Source organism: Tiliqua scincoides, chromosome 1 (assembly GCF_035046505.1).
Source record: "Tiliqua scincoides isolate rTilSci1 chromosome 1, rTilSci1.hap2, whole genome shotgun sequence".
NCBI lineage: Eukaryota > Metazoa > Chordata > Lepidosauria > Squamata > Scincidae > Tiliqua > Tiliqua scincoides.
The window spans coordinates 78,057,598-78,082,009 of NC_089821.1; the positions used below are offsets into that span (position 1 = coordinate 78,057,598).

The 24,412-nt window shown below is 44.2% G+C and overlaps 1 protein-coding gene across 1 annotated transcript in view; it reads left to right on the forward strand.

Moving 5' to 3' along the window:
• Positions 1–24,412, forward strand: part of GLI2 (GLI family zinc finger 2) — a 252,068-nt gene that overhangs the window by 157,140 nt on the left and 70,516 nt on the right. Inside the window, exon 3 of the mRNA XM_066632346.1 lies at positions 17,928–18,033. Coding sequence (XP_066488443.1) covers positions 17,928–18,033 — 106 coding nt within the window. The remainder of the gene's footprint in view (positions 1–17,927; positions 18,034–24,412) is intronic.

A 24,412-nucleotide genomic window follows, 5' to 3' on the forward strand; every position in this document is an offset into this window, starting at 1 on the left:
TTTGAAATTGTGCCCTCAAAGTGGGTGAGCCAGTCATGGTAATGAGTGAGATTTCTACACTCCTCTATTCATGAAGTTATGCTTGGCTCTAGGGCATCTCTGCAAGAATGTATTCCTTGGCGGCCTGTGCTCCTCCACTGTAAAACTCATGCTAAATCCTTTATAAGCAGGTCATTGATTTCAATGTTACTCGCACCAGAGCAAGCATAAGAAGGGGATTGTGGCTTAACCCGTCTGAAGAGGCCCACTGCAGGATGTAGGCTAGATTCAACTATTGCTGTGATCCATACATGCAGCCCATTTTGCAAATAGATTCCAGGAATGCAGCTTCTACCATGAAAAGCACTTGGGTGTAAAACCTGTGTGCCTTTGCCAAGTAAATTCTTGATCCTTTTGACTTCACTGACCACATTTCTTTTCAGTGGCACCTCAGATCTAGAAACATCTGCCAGAGATTCAGGGCCCCATCCTATCCCATTTTCCAGTGCCGGTGCAGCTGTGCCAATGGGCCACGCACTGCATTCTGTAGTGGGGAGGCAGTCATAGAGGCCTCCTCAGGGTAAGGAAACATTTGTTCCCTTACCTTGGGGCTACATTGTGGCTCCACCTGTGCTGGAAAGTTTTGGCGCTGCTGTATTACAGCATGGAAAGTTAGTTAAGGTTAGGCTGTAAGTCAAGTACATGTAATTGAAATAACTGAATATCCTTCCCTTGCTTAGCCCAGATTCCATTCCCCACTTCCTCATTTTACCTTTGTACCAATATCTTAACTGTAAGCCCATTAAGATAGGAGCTTGTCCTCTCATTCTTTGTACAATATAATGTACATGGACGTCACTGTCACTACTACTACTACTACTACTACTACTACTACTACTACTACTACTAATAATAATAATAATAATAATAATAATAATAGTGTGCTTCTGAGACCTCAGAGTCACTCCCGGTGCTTCCACTTGAATTTCCACCTACTGTATGACTTTGTGGCAGGGCCTGTATGAAATCCATTCCTGCAAAAGTATTCACAAGTATAGAGATTGAGATGATGGCTTTAAATATCACTTAATGGTGGAAAAACTGAATTCCCCTGGACTCCTGTCAGCCCTAGAGTTTGGCTAATACTTAGCAGTGACAGGCCATATCTTTTATCATATGGAATGATATTATTAGAAGTGGAATCATGACAATGCATTGCAGGCTCCCCAGATTCAGGAAAGACTTCAGATTCAGAAAGATACTTCAGAGAATGGCACCATTCTTGGCTCTTTGGTGAACTAGCAGTGTGAGATGTGCAGTTCTAAGTATATGGATGCTGTAAGATTGTGGCAGACTTTCTGTGACTCCAGAAAGTCATTCACTAGTTCAGTACTTGAACACACCCAGGAAGATGAATCTGACATGATAAATATGTCTTCACAAAAACAAGAAACCAATAGAAAACTCCAGGGGCAAGTCACCATACAGAAATGTTTTCTGTCGAAAATAATTCTGCAGACTAACTGAGAACCCCTAAGGGCTACTTTAAGTGTGCAAACATAAGATGATGTACATAACTGGTATCTTCTAGAGTGGTGGCTGTTTTGGTCTGTTGCAGTAAAGACAGCAAAAAGTCCTGTAGCATCTTATGGATGAACCAATTTATTATAACATAAGCCTTCCTGGACTTATGGTAGTCTCACGGTAGACCCAAAGATGCTGACTTCAAACTATCTGGTCGTCATCGTCATTCTGCCGCCACCAGGCCCCAGCTTACCAGGGCTCTGCTCTCTGTGAGGCCTTGAGGGAGTTTGGGACACTTCCCTTCCAGGTTCTCAATCCCTGAGTCCAGTTCACCTTCCAGTCACCTGGCACTGCACCAGAACCTCAGGCAGGAACAAAACTACAAGCAAAACTGGTTTTAGCTACAAGGACAGTTTTGGCAGCAATGTGTCTCTCAGTTCAACAATGTGATGCAGCAGTGCTACAGCTCAGTAATTGCTGCTCTATAATTGAGCTCTTGTCTGACTTCCTACACAGAATGCCTGGGAGCTGGCCCTTATCTATTCTTTAGGATTGATTAACTCTTTCCTTTTTCAGTTAGGCTTTTGGGAGGGAAATTCAAAACCAAATTGCCCTCCCCATCTTTTTGCAGACTTGAGGATTTTGGAGGGAAACCCATAGCTGGCTTTCCAACTATCCTTTAACCATACCCATGACAGGACTGCAGCCTGTCAGGTGTTTGGTAATGCCTTGCCACTTGTCCGATAGTGGACTGTAGCAAATCTACCACTCTGTAGCTAATCCCACTGTGGGTCCAAAATGCTGTTTATGTAATAAGGAGCTGTAGCAAATCTATATGAAGTGATTTTTCAAACTCTCTTAAAAAGAAGGAAAAAGTTTTTTTTTTTCTTTTGAGAAAAGCAGCCTCCTTTCTTCAATGCTTTTATTTCATCAACTAAATAAATGATTTGACCCCGGCCTGTCATGATCCAGTCCCCTCTTGAAGCCTCACCAAGACAGTCGCATGTTTTTGAGAAGCACCTGGTTTCCCTTTCTTCCTCTCTTTTCCACCTTATTCCACTCCAGGAGTTTTGCTGGCCAGTTGGAACTTCTTTCCCATTATTTTAAAGCAGCTGTTAGAAGAATGAACCCTAGGATCCATCTGGCTCTTTTAAGTTCAATAGGCTTGTACACTAGCTTTCTCCACCAAACTGCAGCAAGCAAGCCCTTCGTACAAAGGCGACATTATATAACAGTGGCTTCCCAGCAAAGCAAACTTCCTTTTATTTGATTCTGACTCCTCTTTCTCCCCTTTAGAAATACCACAGCAGTCAAGCCCACAATATGTTTTCAGATCTGAGCCAGTCTAGAGGGCCTTTTCTCCCTGCCTGCCTGCTTGCCTCCCTCCCTCCTCAGTTGCTTTCTGGAGGAATTGGCAAAGGCCTGTATTATTAGGACACAGGCCAACTTGTTCTAGTGGAATTTCCTGTCTGATTTTAATCCCCCCCTTAATTTTGCCCCCTCCCCTCCTTCAAAGTGAGACAAGAAAAGCTTTTTTAATTACACTGCCTGGGTTACCCTTTCAGGATATTATTATTCTTATTAAGCACTTCCTCTTGGGAAGAAGCAAAGGAGCAGAGCCTCGCAAGGATGGTGTTGCAGTCAAGACTTGTGGCCTTATTGTTCCTGAATAACTTTCAGACTGGAGGAGTGCTCAGACATACGTCTTGGCGATAGCAGTCTGGGAATGAAGTGGTTTCCAGGCCTCTTAACACTTCGCAGCTCTGGACTTGGGGATTTAATGAGTTGCTAATGCAAAACCCTTTGGGTTGAGTTTTCTGCTCCTCAGGAGTTGCAGTTCCTTCATAGTGTAGCCCCAGTACTATAACAAATGGCAAACTTACGATGCTCTGGCATGAGGTTGCCAGGTCATAACCTGGAGCATTATGCGTACCAGTCTCTTAGTAGCTCCTGATCACAAACAGGATGCAGCAGCCACTCTCCCCCAGGCCTATCACTCAAACTCCCCTCACACCAGCTGGAATAAGTAAGATTTGCTTTCTACCCTACAGCAAGTGAGTGGAGAATGAATTCTAGGATCTTGCAAAGGGTAGGGCAAGAGAAGGTATTCTGCTCCCTGCTTTGTCCCCTGCTAAAGAGAGAGAACATTGCAGAGTTGCAATATAGTGACACCTTTGCATAGTCCAGGGTTGGGAACTTGAGTCAGTTTCTCGGACTCGGGTCGTGAAAATGCATAATTTGGAGTGACTCGGTGACTCATGAGTCATGCATGTGGAAGACTCTGAAAAAGACGTGAGACTTGAATCAGGGCCCCGCCAGGTCCATCCCCTTGCTTCTGCTCAGACCTGCGCAAGCTAAAGAGCTGGTGCAAGTCTGAATAGACCCCATTGGGGCCCTTGTGTGATCAGAGTAAGGTTTACTTACCTCTCCACCCCCACATGGTCTCTGGCCATTCGCTGGATGCAGCAGAGCCTGTGCTGGGGTCACAGCACCCTATGGACAACCTTCAGTTAGAAGTGGTTCCAAAATCCACCTTTTCATGAAGACTTTGACACAATCCCCAGTTCTAATTCACTGCAACAAAGCCTAAGAACAAGTAATTCAAGAAAACACATATCCTTAACCTGTTCACCTCACCTCCATTTCCCTCCCCTCTCTTTTGTCTAATGCAGTTTCTAATGATACACATAACTGTGTATGCTTTTAACAATGATAGTCAATGGGACTTACTCCTGGGTAAGTGTAGATAGGATTTCAATTTTTGGAATGTTTAGGGAATTTTTTTAAACAGATCAGCAACTGCTTAGGAGGGTTTAAACATACTTATGTAAACTTTTAATTTACTTACTTACTTGATTTTATTTTGTCATATGGGGTATTAAACATTTTCCTGCTCGATGATGTCACCTCCGGCCATGACATCTTTTCCGGTAGATTCCGACAGATTGTCATTCAAAAAAAGGGGGTCCTGGTGTAAAAAGTGTGAGAACCACTGGTCTAATGGTAGATTGTTAGCTCTTTGGGGCAGAATCCATATTTTGTTTGTCACTGTGTTAAGCTTCATGCATACTGATAATATTATACAATAATAAGAGTAGGTACTTATGTTGCTAGGCTTCTTCTGCTATCCTGCTTCAAGAAACTATCAGAAGAGTAATTCACACCATAGCATTCTAATTTATTAGGCTAACTGGGACAGAACCATATTCTGGGGCACATTTAGGACCCAGTCCTATGGGCCCAGTCCTAAGTGACAAATGACCAAGGCTGTGTGTCAGCCTTCTCCAAAGAAGCCCCAACACCAGTGTGTCAGCATGGAGGTGGGCTGTTATACTCTTTCATAATTGTTGTTCTTTTGTTGAACCTAGAAGTACCCAGAAGCTCTGGTAGAAGAAAAACATTCTGTCTTTCCACACAATCTCCTACCAAAAGGTGGTCAAGCAGTGAAGCTTATAGGACTGAGCTAATTTTCACAACACCTCCAGTGAAGTTTTTATGACCCCAGTGTTGCCGCTGTTTTCACAGTGAGTCAATGACACAGCTGGGGAATAAAACCCCAGAGTTTGAAAGAAAAGACCCACATTTTAAGAGAGTAATAACAGTTCAATTTACAATAAATGGATCTGAATTAGGGTATATAGCTGACCTCTAACCACCTAGGGGATGTTAGGAAACAGTTTAATGAGCACATTGTTCTGTCATTATTCTCGCTGGTATTTCCTGCGTCTTCATCAGAAGCAGCTGGTATTGGCTACCAGTGCAGAGCAGTTGCTGGTTAGACTGTCTCTTTTTGACCTCCTATGGAATAAAAGTTAATTGCTTATACAATTTCATACAATGTTTTTACAGTTTGATCGTACATTCCAGGCTGCATGCATCATCACAGGCCTCTGCCACAATTTCCAGTTGCAGCTTCAGCAGTTGGAGCACAAGTATGGATGGCGCACACATGTACATGTACCTTAAAACATGTACTTATGTCTGAACTTTCAATATGATGGACCTGGTATTCTTCTCAACTGTCTTCACAGATTGACATTGGGCTCTCTGCATTGTAGTAATTTTGCTCCTACAGAGTTTTCAGCAAGTGGTGTTGGAAGACTATTGCTCCTTCCTTCAGGAATTTGACCCTGCTTCACAAGGATCAGTGTTGTCTCCCATGCTATTTAATATTTCCATGATAGTGCTGGGTGAAGTTGTCCAGGAATCTGGAGTGTGTGCCATCAGTATGCAAACAGCACTTAATCCTATCTCTGAGTTCCATCAAATGTAGTTGCTAACCCAAGTGCTTGAAATCAGCAATGAACTGGAAGAGGATGAAAAAACTGAAAATTAATCTAGACAAAAGATCAGTTATGGGTGATTCAGTTGCCCAGGTGAATGAGAAGATGCCCATTCTAGATGGGGCTCTACAACCCTTTAAGGGTTAGGTTCATGACTGAATGAACTCCTAGACCCAGCGTTGCTCCTGCATGTAGCAGATGTAGCCCACAGTGTTTCATATCAGTTTAGGCAGCAATTTTCAACCGGTGTGCAAAGGTTGCTACTAGTTTGCGTATGGAGAATTATTACTGACAAAGCGTAACTTGACCAGACCTCTCAATGACTTAACAGGAAAATGAAGGCAGCCTCTTGCCTTCTCCCCCTTGCTGTTGCAGCCATTCTTTCTGCTGTCTCAGTGGGTGACCACATTCTACCATTTGTCATAATGTATCACTCTGTGCGTGTAGCTGCTTGGTAAGCCCATTGTCTGTACCATCCTGCCAATGGCAAGGAGAATGTTTTAGTTTTCTTCTTTATGTATGGAAGTGTGGTAAAATTCCTCTCCCCACTTGGCACAACAATAGAGGTGGCCATTTATTCACCAAGATGTTACAAGCACATTTCGAGAAGTTACCACTTGGCAAATCCTTATCTGTATTTACTCAGTGTCACTAATTTCTGCTCTAAGTGGTCTCCTAGTGTCAGCTCTAAGTGGTCTCCTAGTGTCTCTTCTTCCCCTCATGCATCTTGTGGGTACCTTAACCCCCTTTGTCTTTTTGATGTCTCCATATAAGATGGCACCAAGAGCAACAGTAGGAGTAGAAACAGGTGCAGCAGAACCAATGTCAAAACCTCACCTTTCCAGCCATGAGATCTGAGGACACTACACACTTGGTGTTCAAGAGATGTCTACAGTATCCAGTATGTTGGATCCCCATCCGCATTCATCTTTGGGTGAATTCAGATTACCATTTTCATGCACAAGCGTGCATGAAGCCACTTAGTGTGCAATCCTAACCCCTTATATCAGTGCTTTCCAGCACTGGCATAGCGGTGCCAATGGGGCATGTGCTGCATCCTGCAGTTCAGTGTCACTCACTGAGACCTCCTCAAAGTAAGGGAATGTTTGTTCCCTTACCTCAGAGCTGCACTGCCCCTTAGTAATGCACCCTTAGATTGCACCCTTAGATTGCACCCTTAGTAATGTACAGCATTATCTTACCAAGAGGTGAAGAGGATCTTATTCCTGCCTGATCATTTCCCTGATAAAAGGGGGGAAAAAATTAGCAGGATCACCATTTGGCAGGATAATAGGTGACCTGTTAACCAAGTAGTTATGTGCCGAGTATGGTAAGTTTCCACTTGGTAACCACTCCATATGTAGCCATTTGTAGCAAGAATGTGCTGCAAGAACTCTGCTGTTCATGTATCAATGTGACTTTCATTGATACTTACATGACTACTTACATGACAGACAATATAGCTTGGAATCAGATACATATTACTTGGGCTATGACTTGGCACAACCCTTGGTAACAGCTATGGCCAAAGTAACACAATAGGGGGCAATACAACTTTCCAAATGGGAGAATTCAGTCACATTATAAGGTAAACAGTTGTTTTAGCAACAGCAATCACCATGTGCGATTACAACATAAATGATCTGTAGTAAACTGAAACACATCTCTCATTGTTTTGTATGTTCCTATAGACTCTTTTGTTTTGCTTAAAGTGTCTGCCACTGATGGAGTTGGGGGGGGGGGAAGAGGGAGGAATTTCTCCGACTAAGCAGCACAGTAACATTTGAACAAGACTTTTTAAAATGGCTTAAATTACACATTTATTGCTGGCTTTAAAATGTGAAGACAAAGTATAATTAGCAAACCGCATAATTACCTTGTTTGGAGTAAGTGTGTACATTCTGCACTGAGCATATTTTGTAAATGACTTCAAGTAAGTCAAGTTACTCTAAACACTATTAAAAGTAAGCCCCCTAATGGAATTTTGATCACAGGTTAAGTCAGAGCTACTGTAAGTTTGGCTTTCTGCTGTGCCTTTTTTCTTCTCTTCATTTCACTTCTTAGTTGGATGGGGGTCTTTCAGATGGCTTTCCCAGCATGTTAGTATTCTGTGTGGTAATTGTGACTTCATCTGTGGAGAATCCCAGAGGCCTACCAATAGGATATGCTCTGTCATGTTGCTGTGACCTAGTTTCCCCCTCCCACTCTTTGTCTCAAACCTTCTCTGACCCCTACCCTATTATCTCCTCTGATAATTCACCCCAGTCCATTATTAATGGTGCATTAACTTAGGTTGTGCTTTCAGGCAAGATATTTTTCTTGTGCTCATTCAGTCATCCAGCTTTCTTAAACAGCAAGATCATTATTTGGATGACATCATAAAAATACACAGCACAGTCCTCCTTCCACATACTGGTAACCTGGGGCAGTACACTGGCTCAGATTGTGATTGACTTGTACATTCCTGAACTCCAGGGAACATCAGATAGAACCCATACCACCAATCACAGGGGTTAGGAGTTGGGCTACAGTAAAACTGATTGAGTTCTCTGACCTAAATCATTCCTATTTGGTCTCTTCTATTGATTCTGCTCAACCTAAAAAAGTAGTTTTTTAAAAGTGGTATTAAAAGGAAGTACATCATTTGTTGTGCACATCAAAGATACTTTTCTTCACTTGAGGAAAGAATATAGAGTGTCAAGTCACTATACCTCTTAAGTTCTCAATTTTTGTCAACTTGCATCCCTCCAAAAAGGAGGGGAAAAAATTGATCAAGCCTCATCAGCTACTGTAGGCCCCCCTGGCATGATCATGGGCACTGATTCCATGCCAGGGCCCAGAAATAGAGCTAGGGGTCAGCCAGGCTGGGCAGTGGTTGAGCATCCGCATTTATGAAAGCTTCCATCTAAACCGGCCAACCTCTAAACCCTCCATACCCATTGCAGCGTTTAGCAGCCAATGCATCATCAAGGAGCAATTGGATGGTACCATGGCCAGGGCAGGGCAGGACTTTGCCCCAGGGCCTTCAGCAACCTGATGCCGGCAGTGCCAGACCCAATACTGATGAATAAGAAGTGGCAGCAGGGCTTCTCATGAGTCAACATAGTAGGGGACCAGTTAAGGGAATCACTCATGACTGCCTGATACAACCATCTGTATTGAAAGGTGGGGAGAGAATTACGTATATTCACTGTCTGGATACAGAGTTCACATTTGTTTAAAGCTTTCCGCTATAGTCTCTTTTTTATTATCTCAGAGTTGAATTGCAGCATTCGGAGGAAGAGAGAGAGAGAGATGCTATAAAGGATAAGAAGTGTCTTTTCTTCTCGTTATACCAAAAGAGATATTTATATTGTAACGTATGGTTTGCTCTTGGAGAAATCCTGCAATTGCTTCTATCCCCACGAAATGCCAGATTCTGACATTCTCACTTGCAGTACATCGACTTGCTGCACTTTCCCATTCCTTCTTTGTTTGAGGCAAATGTTTATATGGGTTTGGAAAGTTTCAGGTGATGAAACTGGCATCTTCCTCATCCAGAAAGTATTAATAAACTGGCCAGGAAACTAGCAACATGAGGAAAAGTCTTTTCCCCAGTCTGATAAGATGTCCAAATTTTAAAGAAAAAATTATTATATCCTGTGTTTGTGTTTTGTTTTTTTAAATATAACTGTTTCCAAACCTTCACTGCCAAGCCTTCCTCATTCTTCTGCCTCCAGTGGTTCAGAACTCTTGGGCACCCAACTTTATGCTGCACCTTTTTGCTCCTGTCCAAACATATTACCCCTCATGCAATACCAGACTTCTAAGCCCTGCTCTGCATACACAGCAAAATGAAGTGATAAAATGGACAAGGTTGGGGAATCACGCTTTTTACTGCTCCTCTATGTTATTAACTTCCTGCAACTAGAAAAAGAATACTGTACAACTGACAGGCTGGGACAGTTGCTTCCCCCCTCTTGTACTGGTTTTCTTCTTTCAAAAAGATTAACCAATTTCTGCGCAGCCCACAGGTGTACACATTTGGTCCCTATTGCTTATATGCAACATTAGGCAGAAATGGCTTAAAAAGAAGTACGGTGGAGTCTTCCAGTCTAGAATGGCCTACCTGCACTCTGAAATGATGCACTCCAGTCTACCTTAGCATTCTATCACCTCATTTTCCCACATGTGTAAACCAGGCCTCATTCCACTGCTCCTCCAGAGGTTCAGGACCAATATTTGAGAAAACTCCACAATGGAAGTGTTATCTGTTGTTCTCTAATCATCACCATCATCATAAATATAGTTGTGAAAGGCAATCTAAACTTATTTCAAGTGAACCAGCTTGGAACACTAGCCATGGTTCTTTAAATTAAAAGAACCAAACATTTGAACAATATAGTTCCCATTTAGTTCATCTATTCACAGACTTTACACATATTATGTTCTTCTGTTTACACTTAAGATTTTAAAACTGCACACAAAAATGCATAGTGTGGATGCAACAAACAGTGGTTTGCAAACACAGCTGTCACAGGTTTCCTCATCAGGGAGTGAGGATTGGCTACATCACTCTGTACACTAGGTGGCCTTGTTACTTTCAGGGTAATGTGTAAACCAGCAATTACCCTCATCTTCCTACTGGCACATCAGCACCTGCCTTGAAGAATACAGCAGATGGGGCTTGTTAATCAGTACCAATTTCTCTAGTCAGTGATGTTGGAAGTTGGTTATGTCAGTTAGAAGTTGGATATGCAGTACTCAGCAAATTGGCCATCCAACATGGGACAAAGACCTTGCGTGTATAACTGTGTATCCCAACCAATGACTCCTCTGCTTATTATAATTGGAAGGAAAATGCCCTCTGCACCTGTTCTTTATGATCGATTCTTTCAAGGTTAAGCCCTGGCACAAAAAACAGTTCTGGAGCCGGTCCCTGCTAAGCAGTAGTTTGCTTGGCACCGAGAAGGCAGAGATTGGCACTGATGGGTTTAGCTGCTGTAAAACAGGAGTGTGAATGAGATTTTGTTTATACTTAAGACCAAATAGGGTCATGCTGTGTTTTCAGCTTAGGTAGACACTGGCTGCATCTTTATTTAAAAGATTCCTACTACACAGGCCCTTTCAGCAGAGTGAGATTAATGGGTAGGCAGAAGCCAGGCTGGGGCTGGGTGGGGTGGAGATTGGGTGGACTTCATATTGACTTCATTTTTTTTTTCTTTTTGTGGGGGTTTAACAGCTACTCCACTATGTATTGACACTGACCAGGCTGCAAAGAAGCTGCCATGTATTAGGATCAGGAACACACAGCCAGGATTCCCCTGTGTCTTAGAATAAGTCTGCTATGGAGCCTCAAATCCTTTCTGCCCCAAAGGCCTACACTCTTTTCAGAAGCCTTGGCAGCAGATTGATTTTCATGGGGAGCTTTTAGTCTCTGCTCACTGCAAGTCAAGTACCATCTAGAGCAGTGCTTTCCAAACATTTTAGCACTGGGGTCCACTTTTTAAAATGATAATCTATCGCAACCCACTAGACAAAAAAGATCTGGAAAGAGATAATATTTTATTTATTAATAATTAATAATAGTGGTTCTGTGCTCCTAGAGACCTTATGTATCGTGTGTGTGTGTGTGTAGACATTTTCTAGACTCTCCCTAGAAATGGAGTTCCCCCAAACCTTTACAGTCATTCCAGATTACCCAGAAGGCTGAACTGGAGAGGAAGATGTGCAGTTAGGGACTTCCAGGCCAGACAAAAGGTTGAAACTAGGTTTTACATGTGATCTATGGCATGCCAATTACTAGAGAAAATCAGAAAATGTGACTTTTGGGGGGAGTATGACCTCATACAATGGGTTAGCATTCCAGCTAACGATTTTCTTCTGCAAACCGGAGAAGGGTGCTTACAAAGTTTTTTGTTTTTTTTTTAATGTATAAAAAACTTTTTGTGACCCACCAAAAATTGGCTCATGACCCACTGGTAGGTCCCGACCCACAGTTTGCGAAACACTGATCTAGAGATATCCTTCCTATGTAGAGTTCAAGGATATCACAGATAAAAGATGAAGGACATGATCTGTCTTCACGATACCCTCTATGAGCATTATGCATGTCATTGCTACGAATGCAATAATTGGCACATTGCATGCTCATGAGAGTTGCAGGCCACAAGAGAGAGAAAGCTCACGCCACAGTATGAGAGAAGCACCCATCCACAGAGAAGTCAGTTTTATTGCCCTGCCCTTGCTTCCATTTAGTTGCCCTCTGGTGGGAACAGGTCTGCCATGTTGTGTGCATTGGGTATGGTGAGAGATCATTCAGATCACTGTTGATGAAGAAGAGCAGCAGACTCACATACCTTTGGAGAGACCTAGGCTTGCTTCCTTCCCACTCACGCAGAAACACAGGGCAGGGAGGCTTTTCCAAGGACAGGCGATGCTTATTGCACACTCAAAAAGTAAAACTTTTCATACTCAAATGTATCTCACTTACCAGGAGTTTAAGAAACGTTCCATTTGGGCATAACTTTCTAAAAATATCTTGAGCCAGCATTCCAGTAAGGAAAATCTTCACATAATGGAAATCAGATAGGCAGGGTTAGCATCAGCACAAGACATCCTTGGAGATCTGCCAAGGGCCCAGCCCCCAGAGACCCACTGCTGATGCCTACTCTGGCCCTCTCAGAAAGCCTTGGCCCAGCCAGTCATCACCTGGGTGGCCCAATCGTGCCATCACCTGAGAAGGATCCTGTTGCCTCAGTTCGCTCTGGAGAGGAGAACGGGTTCTAAGCCTCCCACTTCCCAGCATAGCTTCCTCAAGCTACTGTCTCCTGCCATGGCTGTAGAGCCAGAACCCTCAGCCTTGATCCTGCTGCTACTTCCTCATCACTAGCACTGACTGAACTCTTTCTACTGGGACCAACCTTATGGGCATATGCCTTTCCAGCCCAAAACCCTCCTCGCTAGTGTCCCTGTTGCCCTAGGAAGCAGGAAGCCTGCCTTGAGAGAGGCATAAGTAATTGCAGGGTATGGGAATCACCATCTGGTGGCAGCACTAGTTCGGGGGTTAGCAAGTGGTTGGGTAGAAATGTGCTCCTTGGATGCCTGGAGACTCTACACGGGGCTTGCTGGCCACACACAGGGGGTGGCAGCATCTCTGGGGGGGGCGCACTTGGTAGATGCAAAGATTAGGATGGCAGTGTTGCTCCCAGACAATTAGGGCACAATCCTAAATCCTTACGTCAGTGCTTTCCAGCACTGGCATAGTGGTGCCAGTGGGACATGTGCTGCATCCTGCCGTTGAGTGTCACTCATGGAGGCCTCCTCAAAGTAAGGAAATGTTTTTTCCCTTACCTCAGAGCTGCATTGCCCTTATGTCAGTGCTGGAAATCACTGAAAAAGCACTTAGGATTGCGCCCTTAGTGTGTGAGATCACCCTCCATGTAAGATTCTCAGACCTAGACTCAAGGGAGCATTGAAAAAATTGTGCTGCTGCTTACAATCCTGGAAGTTACCGTTTTCCTGTCACCAAGTTCATAACTACAGCCCTTCTTAACCCTCCTTACTGCCCTCTTCCTACGTTTGGTGAATCTTGGAGCCTCAAAGCCTCTAACAGGATAGGCAAAGGAAATGAAGGAAGCGGCAGCTATGAGCACACAAGTGAAGAAAGCTGCAGCAGTCAGAATTATGGGTAACAAGCACACAGCTTTTAAAGCAACAGATGTCCTTGCAAGATAAGATCTGATTCTATTTGCGGGCAGCCGATGTAGTGTTACAATCTTTCTCCCTGCCACATTTTTCTAGATAGTAAAATGTGGCACTGAAGACATGCTGGGGTTTTGCTTTCTTACTAGATTTTTGCAATCCCTAGTAGCCCTGAGGGCTTGTTTGAGTCATGTGGTAGATTATTTGATTTAAAAACATATTTTCTGCGTAATCCAAGGTCTGCATAATCTGGCAGGAGAAAGAATGCTGCCCAAATGTATATGCTTTTGCCTGCATCCTTCTGTAGCCCAGGAATTGGAAACCCAACAAGAGTAAAGGATGCATCATCCCAGTTGCATTCGTACTTAACATTATCCACACTAACATTATCCACACTTACAGGACTGGAAGTGCCACTGATGTAGATGAGAAGGGTGTTAATGAAATCAAGGCTTTATAACACAAGCCTACACATATTTTGTTGTTGTAAAACTTAGACCCATTCTTGTGTATACTTGGGGTACTGATCTGAAAAATGGCATCGGTTTTGCCTGATTGGATCTAGTTTTGGGGATACGGATTAGCCACTTTATATGCTGATTCAAGCAGTTTCCTCTTGATGAAGCCATGGCAACTGCTGCCTCACAAGGAAAGTGTTTGAAAAAGAAGTACTTCACACAGTGTAGAATCAATCTTTGTAATTTGTTACTATAAGATGTGGTGTTGGCTGCTAGCTTGAATGGCCTTAAACTGGGATTGCACACATACATGGAGAATATGTCTATCGGTGGCTACTAGTTATGGTGGATATATGCTGTCTCCAGCCTCGGTCAGAAGCAGTACATCTCTGAAAGCTATTGCTAGGAAGCAGAAACACTAGAGGGCTATTTGCCTTCGGAGCTTCCCAAAGACATGTTAGAGTTGGCCACTGTAGCAAATGGGATGCTGGACTAGATAAGCCTTTGACTTGATTCAGCAACACTCTTATGATACAGCTCTGTTGAAATTGTCCTTGAACATTTGCTCACTTACATCAACTCAGTCCTAGCCTGTGGAAGGACTTTGGAAGATGTTCTTTCCTAGAACCAACAGTTTTTCAAATTCATAAATTGACTATATATTTTTAAATTAAGATTAAAATGAACATGAGCTAAATCATGGAATTAATTTCATCTAGGGGCTGCTGTGAAGTGAAAATAATAGTGCCTTGCCAATTTACAAATATAGTTATAGTCCATGGCTTTTGCATCACCCCCATCTAGTCCACATGTATTCTGGAAGTAATTTCTGGAAGTAAACTCTGGAAGTCATTTTTTCCATTCATCAGCATAAATTAGAAGGACTCGGAGTGCAATAGTTTAACACTTATATACACTGTTCTCGTGGCCAATTACTAAGTGAGAGCCCAATCCTGTGCTCGTGTCATAAGGCACGTTTACTAGCCTCACTGCCGGGTTCCCACCCGTGCTTGGCCAGTGCCAGCTGGTGCTGGGCTAGTGTGGGGCGGTTGCCCAGCTTCCGCGGCTCGGCTCTCTCCTGGACTGGTAAACAGGGGTGGGGATGGGGGCAGGGAGGAGGCGTTCCAGGGAGGGGGGAGGCTGGTGGGGGCGGAGAGAGGGTGGGGGGAGGCATGCCGGGGGAGGGAGGCGGGTCCGCAGAGCTCTGCTTCACAGGATCCAAGGCGCTCACAGAGGGCTCCACGCCCTACACGAAAGGTAAAGTGAGTACTCCCATTGCGGGGCTGCTTACCTTACCTGGGAAAGGGGACAAAAGTCCCCTTCTCCCGAGGCGCCTCCTGCAGTAGCCTGGGGTGCGCAGGATCTGGCAGCAGCCCTTCAGGATTGGGCTGCTTGTTGTCACTACAAACTGTCCAGAAACTCTGTGCATTCACAAAACAAAAAAAATCCTTTAGGTTTAATTCATGGAAGTCTTTTAAAGCACTAATAAAAAGGTTCAATTTTTATATTCCTGAGAGGCTGCTATTTTTTCATTTTATCTGTTGAAAAATTCTGTGAGATCTAAAAATATCCATGATCCCTCACAAGTTTAAGTTAGCTTTGCAATAACTGCTTTGCCATCTCCTGACAGCCCAATTCTAACCGCTGCCTTATGACAGTTCCGTTCTAGTAAGTGATTGTATGATGGTGCACACAGTGCACTATTGACAACCATTTTGGAGCCGATTCCGCAAATGGCAGCAGTGTTAGTGGCCAACAGCTGCTATTGGCTACCTGCAGGAGTGCAGGAAAGCTGGCGTGGAGGGCAGACAATGGGAGGAATGGGTTGGGGAGGGGGAAGAACAGGGAAGTACCTGGGCAACAAGGAGGAGGGCAAGAAGTGGAACAGGAGCGGGAGGGACCGATCCTGGCAACAGTGACTTGCAGCAGGATCCTCTCCCTTTCCCTCTGTCTGGGGTCCCCCGGATTGCCTGGGTTGGAGAAGGGGGGCAAGCAGCAGGAGCCCCCCCATTGGGCAGCAGCAATGGCCATGATGGAGTAGGGGCAGAGTGGGTCGCAGCTACATCCTCTCCTAACACTGCACTTGCCTGGGCGGCCAATGGCTGCTGTGGCAGATCACACCTTGGCACCCTTGCCGGCCCACCTGTGAGCAGCCAGGTTGCTGCAGGCCAGGGTCTCCCAAGGACCCAGCAATGGGTGGGGGGGCCAGAGCTGGAGAGAGCAGACGGGTGGAGTACCAGACAGGAGGGCCTCTGGCAGTCACCCCAAAAGCCTCAGATCCCCCGTTGTCCCCCAGGTGACTAACGCCTGGGACACAACCCACCAGGATTGACCCCTTTCCAGGGTGGCAACCACACCCACAGCCCCAATCACAGGAGCAGCCAGTGGAAGGGCTGGATCTGAACAAGGCATGGTTAGATAGGAAGGGATGGGACTCCAGGGGCAGGCCTTATGACATCCCTGAGGAGGAAGGGGCAGGACCTGAGGGGCTGACCTCCCACATAAAACCCAGCCCAGCCAAGTATAAGGGTCAGTGTTGGCTAGACTGCTGACTGGAGTGGAAGCTAGTCAGCCCCTGAGCCAGGAGATATAGGGGTTAGAGACCCTATGACCTTAGGGGAAAGGGAACTGGGTGATGCAGCCCCCTTTCCCCACCTTTCCTGGGTGATGGGGCCTTTGCAGCTGGATTGTACATACCAGGGCTGAACTTAGCGGTGTCCTGTGCTACCTCTTGGGGACCAAGTGCGCCTTTGTGGCCTAGAGCCCGACACCATCTTTCCTTACCTTGTCCTTTATTCTCCTTTGACTTATGCCAGGAAAATAACAGTAGATCTGAGGAGACCTATTGAGGAAACAGAGGCTTACTCCAAGGGAAGGGAAGAAAAGTTCACTTACCTTGAGGAGGCCTTCATGACTGCCCCCTCCCCACAGCATGCAGCATGTGCTCTGTTGGTGTGGCTGCACCAGTGGGGTGGGAGTTAGGATTGGGCTCTAAGGGCCCAATGTTATCCAGCTTTCCAGCACTGGTGCAGCTGCAGCGCAGCCAAGGTTGTTTCCTTACCTTGAGGAAGCCTCTGTGACTGCCTCCTCACCACAGGATGCAGTGCATGCCCCATTGGCATGGTTGCAGCAGCACTGGACAATTGGATAGGATTGGACCCTGTATCTCTTTATCATGCTGATTATCAGGCACTATTATTATCTAACAGCTGAACAAGTGATTGTAGTTTATTTTGTTCAGTGAGGAAGAATAACCTTGTCAATTTTGCCTTTGTTTGACAACTCTCCACATTTTCGCACTGTTAGCTTTTGTGATCAGTAATAAATATTAAAGTCTGCCTTTTTCCATAAATTCATGTAGGTGTTCTGTATCTTTGGAGACCACTTTATGTAAGACGAAACAAGGTTCTCAACTGAATAAAAATGGGACCACAAATGATGACAAGTGAGGCCATTTGGTCTCTTTTCTCAGAACCGCAGCCACTGATCCTTTCCAGCCAGTCCTTAATATATAGAGTTCACAGTTATTCTCTGCTTGCTTTTCCACCCTTGGGTAAATATTTCCAAGCTTCGCGCTCTGTGTGTGAGTGAATACGCACACCTTAGGGAAAGGTGCTTCTGCTGCCGTTCCTGGCGGTGAAATTGATGCTGGTCTAGGTCCCGCAAAGCTCTGTCGAGTCTGATTTGTGTTGTGAGCTAGCATTCCTTGGTGTTTCCTATAATCTCCCAGAGTTCAAAGAGCGCTTAGTTGCTTGTCTTTGTCAAAAACACTGTTGGAGATCTTTTATGTTGAAGATGTAGGATTTCTCCAAATGACTTTGATTATTTATTCATTCCACTTCTCTGCTGTACGATAGCGCTGATATCATGAAGACCCCCTTGCATGGCTCCGCACTTGCTCTGAAATGCATGGAGCTTTAGTTGTCTTTGAAATGCGTTGCTTTTTTAAAAAAATGAAGATAGTTTTTTGAAGTTCCTTTTCTTCTTTTCTTCTCCACAGTTCCACAGCATATTTTTCCAGCCTTCCACACTCCTTTGCCAATTGACATGCGTCACCAGGAAGGAAGATACCATTATGAACCTCACACCATCCATGCTATTCATGGGTAAGTTTTGCAGTTTTGCTCTGGAGGTGTAACTTTCTGCTCTTCCCTGTGTTTTGCTTTAATGACAGGGAAAGGGATAACATATGTTACAGCATGGATAGTAAGGATTTTCTGTAAGAGTAACAAACAAATTCTATTCCTAGCTTCACCAGAGTCCACCAATATTTTCTCTCTGAAAGTTTCCCAACCTGGATATAACTAAAGCATACAAAAATCACAGTGGTGCATAGTTTTATATACAGTTCATCATTCAGTGACATGCCATACTCCATTGCTGATCATTCTTGCAAGTTACGCCTGCTCTGATACCCACTAGGATTGACCACTGCAATCCATTGTTTCTGCTGAACACGGCAGAAACTGCACTTAGTTGAAGCTGATCACCAGCAGGAATGTATTTTGCCGGTGCTTAAACAGCTGCACTGACTTCTGGTCCATTTCTGAACACAATTCAAAGTGCCTTGGAGCTCTACATGACTTAGGACCTGGGTACCTGAAGGATGGGTACCCGCATATTCCCTCCAGTAGACTAAGGTAATCTTCAGAGCCCCCTTCCCTTCTAGATCACAACTTTTGGAAGTGAAGCAGGTGGTGATTGGGGAGAGGGCCTTCTCAATTGTGACACCCCACCTATGGAAAACAATTCCCAGGGCAGATGACCTGATGCCAACATTATTGGCTTTCATGTGCCAGACAAAGACCTTTTTATTCTTCCAGAGTTTTAGAAGCTATTATTCTGAGTGCTGTTTTTGGTACTGTTTTAATTTGCTATGCCTAATTTTATTGTTCTGTATTTTTAATTATTATTGTTTTTACTGGAAGCCTCTTTGTATATTTTAAATAGAAAAAGAGCCTAAATATATTAAATACTATACATAATATAATATAATATAATATAATAAACCACAATTGTAAGATCACATCACATAAGTGCACAAAGTGCCACTGAGCACAGAATTCAGCAGCCTAAGAATATCTTTCTTTCTAGTTTGAAAACACATTTCTAATCCTTCTGGATGCAGAGGTTTGAACATTTGGAGCAATGTCTGATGAGGTCTCAAAACACGTGAAGGAATCTGAACCCATGAATTGAGAAGTTTAAAGGGTTCTTGGCTTACTCTGTGGGGGAAAAATTCATAGATAACTAATGGATAAGGAAACCCACATGGATTCTGCATCCCAACATGTGCTACATCCATGGGAAATGTTGATTTCCATATGGGTTTTTGCATGTTTGTTCTGGGCCTTAATTTGCACAATTTATTCTGTGGTTATTTTATTCTTCATATTTTATTTTGGTTTTGCTAGAGTAGGAAGGGACAAGGAGCACCTAGGCTTAGTTCCTCAACCACTAGAAATCTTATTCAGCTACCTTATGGCTTCTGAGATTTCAGGAGACATTGTTTTCCAGCATGGCTTTTCAACCATCAGGGCTAGAAATTTGCTTTTTAACAAATGAAACCTGGGGGCCAACCTAGATGTAACCTCTTTTTCCTTATCAAAAAGCAGCTTTGTAGGGCTTCGGTTTATGTTGGGGCTGAGGTGAAAGGAGGATGATATTGTTTATTCGCATATGCCAACAAAATGCATGGCACCTTATGTCTAATCCACCACATCACAGTCCCAATCCAAAACATTGCCCCAGAGCTGTTATTAGCCATGGAAGTGAAAACATAGGGGAACTGGTTAAGTTTTCCCCTCTGCAGTTAATAGCAGTGGGGGAGTATTTAAGTTGAAGAATTGGTGCAGTCAAAAAAATTACACGCACGTACCCAATACCATGGCCTAAAATCCTTCCTGAAATGAATTTAGAGGCCAGTGTCACATTTTGCATTCTGCATTCCCCACTCCTGCAGAAGTTTGGCATACACACAGCCATGTTTGTTCCTTCTGCTACGTCAAATACAGGCCAGCGCTGGCTTTCATCATAGACGTACCTCCATTTCCTGATAGACTTATGTTTTCTGTGACTTTCTCAGCACTGGGTGATAGACAGAGACTGACTTGTTGGGATGAAGATTAGATTTTGGAGAAAAAGAAAACGTCTCTGGGGTTGTGTCAGTGGGCTGTTTCCAAATCCTGCTGCAATCAGTGAGGAGAAAAATATGTTGTGTCATAATGTAATGAAGAGCCGCACAGCTGAGTGTTTTCTCCCTTTCCTCTTCTGGAATGCACCGTTTCCGGATCTCCCTTCTTGAGACGGGGAGGAACTGCTGTGAGGATGAAGGAAAGTCTGAAGGTCTGACAGCTGGGCAATTTCATGCAATGAGGACTTGTGGAGGTCTTTGAAAAAGGGTATTAACTGCTTCATTGTTGCCAAAAATACCAGGCACGGTGCCTGGGACAAAATGTGCCTCCCTGACTGTCCTGCGTATCCCTTGCTGGACTCACCATTGCATGGCTAGCATGTTGATTGCTGCTTTAAAATGCCCTAACAAGCGGATTCAGAAAGCAAACCTGAACACGAATTTAAGGTCAATAAATAAATATGTTTTTAGCCCCTGAAATGGAAACCTATGGCTTTTGTAGCAATGGGAGATGGAGATTGCAGCATAGAATGTACTCTTTACACCTTTAAAACTTCAAACAAAAATCTACACCCTCCTTGTGAGTGTTGATTCCTTTCAAAGCTTCTACAGAAGCTTCCCTTATTGCTAAGACATGTCCTCATATTCACCTCTGCACCTGGCAATAGAAGGAAAGATGCATGCCAACCTGATCTAAAGCTGTCATGGGTACTATTGTATGGGACTCGCAAGCTGTGTTGCTGCTGGAATCCTCTGGTGAATTTTACTGCTCTCCTTTCCCAGCATCTTCCAAGGGTCTCTGGAAAACTCTACCAGTTGGGTCTTGTTCAGTGGCAGAATGACTCAGAATGCTGCCTGATGCCACCTCAAGTCTGTTTCCGCTGCACAATTAAAAAAATGAGCCACTTATTGCACTCCTTACACAGTTTCTTTAATTGCAGAAACGCAGGACTTCCATGTTTATTTAAAGGGATGGTACAAATGAAGGAGCTCTGTCATTCACACAGTCCCTGTAAATCCTGCAGGAACAAGATAAGGAGGCGAGTGATCCACCTTCTGCTTGCTTATAAGCTGGTAGAAAGTGGATCAGTGCAGGTTGCATCCATTGCAGCCTGGAAGAGGTAGTGGCTGCAGTGGAGTGAGAGGCACCCTGAATCCATTGCTCTCTTCCCCCCACCCAATCTGCCACGGATGCAACTCACATGATCTTACCTAATGGATGGGCCAGCCCGGTCTCATTATTCCACTGGTTTTTAATAATAACTCAGTATTTATATACCGCCTTTCTGGTCATCGGATAGGCAGGCATTTCTAAATCCCTCAAGGGGATTTTTACAAACATTGAGGTTCTCTCTTTCAAGAACCACACAACATTTCAGATGGATCTTCCTGGTCTGATTGCACTTCTGGCCTCCAGGTGCCTCCCACGCAGGCTGACAAGCAGCTCCTTCATCTCTCACATGCAGGGCAGCCAAGACGCTTCTTCGCTCACACCAAAGAGCAGATGGAATAACTCAGCTCAGCTTGTCAGCTGCTTCAAGGTCTTGCCTTTCAGGGAGCTGTCAGTGGACTCAAACTGGCGACCTTCCAATGTTATCTTCGGTCTAACAGAGGCTCTACCCTCTAGACCAGAACTCCTGCCCTTTTTTATTATTCTGCTCATTATTTACCACTGGGTCTAAAACACTGTAAAAATTACTACTAATCAGCAGTTCCTCTACCACCTAGTGGATTATCAAGCTGTGGATTTTAGTAAATATAAATAGCTGCTTCAGTTTGGAGATCTAATAGTTACAGTGCAGCCAAACCAACCCCAAGAATTATTGCACATTTTCTTAGTAACTTGCTTGACCAAAAATACAAAAGAATTAACGTGGGGTGAGATAAACCTCGTAGAATTCATCCTCTGAGATTAGAACATGCAGTTTATTTTACCCAAGCTGCTCTGTTTCTTATTTAACACATACAAGAAAAAGGACACATACAGTTGAGGTCAAATAAATTTTAAAAAATTGTTTCCAAGTTAATATTTCCCTACATTACCTGAATGTTTATATTTCACTTTACTACTGGAAAGACCATTGCAAGATGTAGTAGTCCCTCTCTACCTCCTTGGCTAAAGTCTGGAGTGTGGAAATCAGGGGCCGAGCTTTCAATAATTCCAGATTTAAAATAAGTTAACTTAATAGACAAGTCTTTATCTTACAGGAAAACCTGGCTTGAAACTAGCCTGAGAGCACATGGTAGATGCAAAAACAATAGGTCAAGTAACACAGGCCAACACACATTTTGCTTCCTTAAATGTTACACCAATTCCTGGGTGTATTTGGGGTGCTGATTCCAAAAATGGCATCTGTTTTGCCCTATCTTGTCTAGTTTTGGAGATAATAGTATGGCCTCTTTACTGAATGGTTCAAACAGCTTCCTCATGAGGAAGCTGCTAGAACCATTCACTAATGAGGCTATACTATATCTCCAAAACTAGATGTGAAAGGGCAAAATGGATGCCATTTTTGGAATCGGCACCCCAAATTCTTATCAAACCACCATAAAGTTTGGGGGGAAACTTTTCTGACCCTCTATTTTGTAGGCCTGTGTCATTAGTTCTTCTGTTAAAGGATCTTACCCATGGTGCCTGAAGCAGTGATGTCACAACTGCCATGGTGCCCGGAGCAGTGATGTCATAACATCGCTGCCCCATGCCCCGGGCAGTGATGCCACTTCCAGGTTTTCCCCAGAGAACCAGGTTCTTCTCAGGTTCTCCACTGCAGTTGTTGCAGCCATTTTGCGTTCCCTCTGGAGAAGGCCCTCCAGAGGAGAAGGAGCAGGGCGTGCGAAGCCACCAGTGCCTCCTCTTCCGGGAAGAATCCAAGAGTTGCGCACAGTTCTTCACAAAGGAGGAGGCACTGGCGGCTTCACATACCCTTACCGTGAGGAAACCCTTTGCGACTCGCCCCCACCATAGGATGCAGCACAAACTCTGTTGGTGCAGCTGCATAGGCAGTGGGGGCTCTATTAGGGTTGGTCTATTAATGCAGTATATTCTACAGTTTTCATGATACTTCAGCATTGTAGCTCATTCATGGGTAACTCATTGCACTCATACCAAGGTGCCACAAATTGCATTGGCACAAAGGACACTGCAACTAACGCTTGAACTCCTTGCCTGATTTGCAGTGCAATGCTGCTGCCTGTTCTTTGACTCCACAGGTAAAACCTAACCTCAAGGCAAAGGGAGGGGTAAATATGTTCCGTAGCACATGGTAGAGTGGTACTATACCATACTCATTTCAGTTGTTGTACATGAACAAAAGGATATTTGCCACTGCTGTGTCTTAAAGATGTTGTTGGCACTCCGGAAGAGACTGCAGTTGGCTGGTACCAGGTGGGCAATAGAATTCTGATTTGTTAAGTTAGCATCAGAAATGCTAAGACTTATGATTGCCTCTGGATGCACTGATTGAACTTTGTAAAGCATTCAGTCCCTGAAAAATAACAAATATTAGATTTAAATTTAGAAAGAACTGCAAGGCTTTGCCAGTTTTTGGGAAAGCTGTAATGGATTTTTAGAAAATAATCTATTATAGTAAATCCTGATAAATTAATGAATCCTAAACTGTGCTGGCGCAGTGGGGCCGCATGGCCTCTGCTTATCCTTGTGCAGCTTAGGAGCAGGCTGCAGCTTTGGAGAAGGCTGGAGTTCTCTTCCAAGTAAGGGGCTATTTTTCCCTTACCAAGTAACAGCCTGCCCTTTGGGGCTGTTCCAGATCTGTGCCTTCTAAATAGCTGGTGCAAGTCCAACAGGCCCCATGTAATATGAGCAGAAGCTTGCTCACATATCCCAAGCTGATCCACCCCCCCCATTCCACTGTCCCCTTCCCCAGAACATCCCTTCCCCACTTCCAAATCACCCTCCCGCTGCCCCTCCATCACCTGGAGTGACCTTACCTGCTCCTTCAGGCAGAAGGTTTGGATGCAGCATCAGTTGGGTGGTGCAGGCCCCCTGCTGGCGCCGCTTACTCTCTGGGTGCAGAAATGTGCTTTACAGCATGTTTACCACACCCCCTGCCAGTACATGGACCACTGCACCGGCAGATCCTCTGGTCTGGATTGCGCTGTTGAAAGTTTGGCTCTTGTTGAATTGACAGCTTAAAAAAGATCCCTGGCTATATTCACAGCACTGAGAGAACTTTGGGATCTCTTTGTATTTATTCATACTAAATCAACTGTCCATAACTGATTGCCCTTTTGAGTGGTTGAATGTGGAATAATTATGCAATCCCTAGTCAATAAAGTAAGCAGTTCTCACAACTGTTGTGTTATAGCCACCATCATTAATTAAAAAAACAAAA